The following is a 4,131-nucleotide window of genomic DNA, read 5'->3' on the forward strand; positions in this document are numbered from 1 at the left end:
CTCCGTTCGGCAAGTAAGATTCATCAGGTGACTCCTGGGTGTAAATCTCTTTGCTAGAAGCTAAAAGAGGTCCCCCGAATTAAGCTCTATGGGTTAGTTTTTTGTCTTTTAATTTGGAGGTAAATAGAATGAGTCAAATGCCGGTGCCTGGAGCCGCAGACTCCTGGCAGCCCATTGGCCACTCCAGGAACGCCACATAGTGAGGATGGGCTTTAAAAAGAGCTGCTGGAGGCTCAGAGATGCCCACACTTCCTTGGTTTCGGGTTGTGAGAACCTCATCGCCCCAGAAACCTTTGCATGATGATCGAGCCCTTCTTAGGAACCTGGAAACTGGTCTCCAGTGAAAACTTCGAGGATTACATGAAAGAACTGGGTGAGAGAGACACCATTATGGGATTCAGGGACTTGTGGCAAGAGGGCTTTGTGTTGTAGCTAGCTTTGTACGTCACAATGAATTTCTATATAGTTCTCTTTTTGTGACCCTGGGCTATACTCATATGAAACAAAATTTATAATGCCATTTATTATTAATATTTTTCTTATAATTAATAGTAATTAACATTAAAAAGTTCTAGCTAGGCTTACAGCTCACTCTCCCAGTCTATAGGCCATATGTTCCAGCCCCTGGTGGAAAATCATTATGCTGATCTCCTGTTAGAATTTTTCCTTAGCTGGGTCATTTCATCTGTCAGATTTTGTTCAACCCCAAATTTGTTTAAAAGGATCATTGTAATAAATATATAGATCAGATTTGTCTGGGGATTTACCTTAGTTTTACATTTAGAGGCATAGTAGCAACAAACAACATTTATGACAATGGTTCTTAATCTTCTTAATGATGTGACCTCTTAATACAGTTTGTCATGTTGTAGTGACCAACAACCATAATCACTGCTACACCAAAACTGTAATTTTGTTATGAAACATATTGTAAATATATAATATGTGGGATATGTTGGCCTCCAAGGGGTTAGCGACCCATAAATTTAGAACCACTGATTTAGAGTCTGTTTTTCTAGAATGCTTACTCATGAGTGATAGCTATTCAATAAGTGATTTTGAAAGTTTCTTTTTGAGAGGACAAACAGAATGTTTTTTATTTACTGACTGACTGACTCCCCATTGGCCATCTCTCAGAGTAAGGGTTCTGCCTGGTCTTCATCTCTACTTCAAGCTCCATAGTCAAGCATTAGTTATAAAAAGTTGTGTCTATGACTGCTACACTTCTTTATGAATTCTGGAGGAACAACGGTTCATTTTTCATAATTAATAACAACCTCTTTTATAATAAACCATATGCAAAGCAGATGATTTCTTGGCTTTTTACGTTTTGCCTAGGACGGTCAATGGATGTTTGTGATTATTAATACCATACTTACTCATTCTAAGCACGGAAACAACAGTGCTTTACCCCCTAAGAAGAAGCTAACATGAATATAAAACTTGTTCTTCTTACATAGACAGTATCCATTTTTCATGCAGCAATAAAGAAATTTCCCTATCTCCTCATAGATTTATGGTCAACTTTGTTTTGTATAAAAATTTGAGAGCATATCAGAAATTTGGAAACGGTTGTGGCAGTGCATACCTACAATCCAAGCTGTCACAAGATGCTGGCAAGAAGACAGCTATATAGAAATACTTGTATGAGAAAATATATAATGTATTACATATACAATATAATATATTACATTTCTATATCTGTATATCTATTTATACATGCATCTATTTATATTTATTTATATATAAATGTATATATATGGAGGTGGGTGAGTAATGGGAGGGAACTTGGGCTTATGGCCTGAATAGTACTTGTCTCAACTAGGAGCTGGGTTAAGTCTGGAACAAGGAGGAATAGCAACTGAAGTCTTCCTCTGTTCTGGGCCCTTCTAAATTCTTTCATGTACACTTTCAATGTGAGTGTGAGCAGGGATCGGCTCACCCACGTATTACTATGGAGAAAGCTGGAAGGGAGAAAAGCTGTCCAGTGTCAGGGTTGGAACTTAGGCTTTGACCATCTCACTCATCTTTGAGATCCACAGATGTGTTTTCCTACAGTGAGGTGCATCCCCACCATAGCTGGAATGGGCAGTAGACGTCAATATGCATTCAGAGGGAGGAGCCTGTTTCTGTCTACCTACTATAAAAGTCATATTTGGCAAGGAAAAGTCCCCAACCTGGGCACCAGGGCCAGGCTTTGAGACAAGTGCTTCCTGCACTGTCTTTGAAAGTTTCCACATGGTTAAATGCAAACATTTGACCCCCCTGAAAGCTATCCCACAAATACACACTTCACATCAAGCACACACATTTGAAAAAGTGAACTCAGCTTTTCAAGATATCATAAGTACCTAGCTGTACTTTGGAAGGACCTGGCTTATTCTAGAGATGGACAGAGAACATGGAATAAGGACCTGAATAGGGACATGGTGGGTCACTGCAAGTCCAGTACCAAAGAAGACAGGAGGACGTTGACCCCACGGCTAGCCTGGACTACATAATGAGACCCTGCCTGAAAAGAAAAAAAAAAAAAAGCCTGTAACGTGGTCAAGATTTGGGGGCGTGTATTATTTAAGTGCTGGTATTCAAAATGGGGCTTGACTCACCTCTTAAATGTGTGAATAAAGTGCATTTCTTGCTTTGTCCGTCAGGATTGGGTTTTGCAGCACGGAACGTGGCAGGTTTGGTAAAGCCAAGTGTTACTATTAGCTGCAACGGGGAAAAGGTAAGCATCCAAACAGAGAGTTCCTTCAACAACACAGAGATCTCCTTCGAGCTGGGGGAAGAATTTGATGAAACCACTGCAGACAACCGGAAAGTGAAGGTGAGTCAGAGCTAAAGCTGCCTGTGTTCAACCATTGGGGAAATAGGTTTACTCACCAGAGTTTCGTTGATTATTAAGTCAATGACCGTTAGGCTTGTTTAAAATCTGTGCACACATGAACTCAATCCTTTGCTAATTATTCAGCTAGCTTAATGAAAAGAAAATGCTCTTACGAGTCCTTTTTGTTGCTGCTGTTTAGGACAAAGTCTTGCTATATATAGCTCAGGCTGGCCTGCCACTTAGGACTCTCTCTTGCTTTTGACCCTCAAGTGCTGAGCGATGGGCGTATGCCTGGAAAAGTGCACTCACTCACATCGTACCCCAAATTTGTTTTGTTATTGTATGAAAGAACATACAGAACAGAACACTTAGAAAGGTCAAATAGCTTATGGACTCTTGTCTATGAGAACGTGAATTTAGCTGTCTTTTGAGACTTTTAGATTGACCGTATTAAATCATAATGGAATCCAGGCGAGCATTATGAAGGACAGAATTTCAGACTTGAAGTTAAAAGGTAGATGCCTAGTGTGGTAATGGGCGAAACAGGTGAAGGGCCCCTCCTGATCTCTGTCTCTCTATTTACAGAGCATCATAACATTAGAAGGTGGGTCAATGATCCAGGTGCAAAAATGGCTCGGCAAAGAGACAACAATTAAGAGAAAAATTGTGGATGGGAAGATGGTCGTGGTGAGTGTTCCCTGAGCTCAGTTTCATATGTTTTTTTGTTTGCTTTTTTTTTTTTTTTTTTTTTTTTTTTTTTTTTTTTTTTTTTTTTTTTTTGTGCACGCATACTGATCAAGTTTCTCAGCTGCCTTTGCAGCCTGAGTTGAGGGCTTGGTCTGCAGACAGAGGGAAGGACGGACAGGTTCAACCTGTCAACGATGGCATCTAACAGATTTTTTTCTAATCTTAGGAATGTACCATGAACAACATTGTCAGCACTAGGACCTACGAAAAGGCTTGAAGAAGGGGTGGACACCAGCGAGAACATGGGCAGTCGAGAAAATTCTTGGCTAAAGAAAATCAGCCTCAGGGACAGCGATTGAAAACTTTATCCACATAAATTTTGCTCAATAAAAGCACGAATTGAAATGCACTGTTCCAGCTGTTTGGTAATGAAGATTATAAACCATGAGGTATTTTTTCCATTGCTGTGTAGAATATTCTGACAGAAAGCCACTTAGAATGGGGAGGGCCTTCCATGAGCTCACAGTCCCAGAGGAGAAGGACCAATCTTTGTCTTGACCAGAAAGGCATGGGTGAAGCATGTGACTCCAGCATGGTAGTCAGAAAGCAGGGAGATCATA

The 4,131-nt window shown here is 40.2% G+C and overlaps 1 protein-coding gene across 1 annotated transcript; it reads left to right on the top strand.

Annotated features, from left to right (window-relative positions):
* The first annotated feature begins 205 nt into the window (after window positions 1-205).
* Fabp9 (fatty acid binding protein 9) lies at window positions 206-3,920 on the top strand. The gene is made up of 4 exons (XM_051158271.1): window positions 206-373; window positions 2,652-2,824; window positions 3,410-3,511; window positions 3,738-3,920. Exons 1-4 carry the CDS (start codon window positions 298-300, stop codon window positions 3,786-3,788), a joined length of 402 nt encoding a protein of 133 aa, XP_051014228.1. The 5' UTR covers window positions 206-297; the 3' UTR covers window positions 3,789-3,920.
* Window positions 3,921-4,131: the final 211 nt, after the last annotated feature.

Source organism: Acomys russatus, chromosome 2, assembly GCF_903995435.1.
Source record: "Acomys russatus chromosome 2, mAcoRus1.1, whole genome shotgun sequence".
Taxonomy (NCBI): domain Eukaryota; kingdom Metazoa; phylum Chordata; class Mammalia; order Rodentia; family Muridae; genus Acomys; species Acomys russatus.

Bases quoted from the DNA above. Each gene is read 5' to 3' on its own strand.
- Fabp9 (XM_051158271.1), top strand. From the start codon at position 298: ATGATGATCGAGCCCTTCTTAGGAACCTGGAAACTGGTCTCCAGTGAA. The intron at 374-2,651 runs GTGAGAGAGACA...TTTGTCCGTCAG, and splicing joins GGATTACATGAAAGAACTGG to GATTGGGTTTTGCAGCACGG. The intron at 3,512-3,737 runs GTGAGTGTTCCC...TTCTAATCTTAG, and splicing joins TGGATGGGAAGATGGTCGTG to GAATGTACCATGAACAACAT.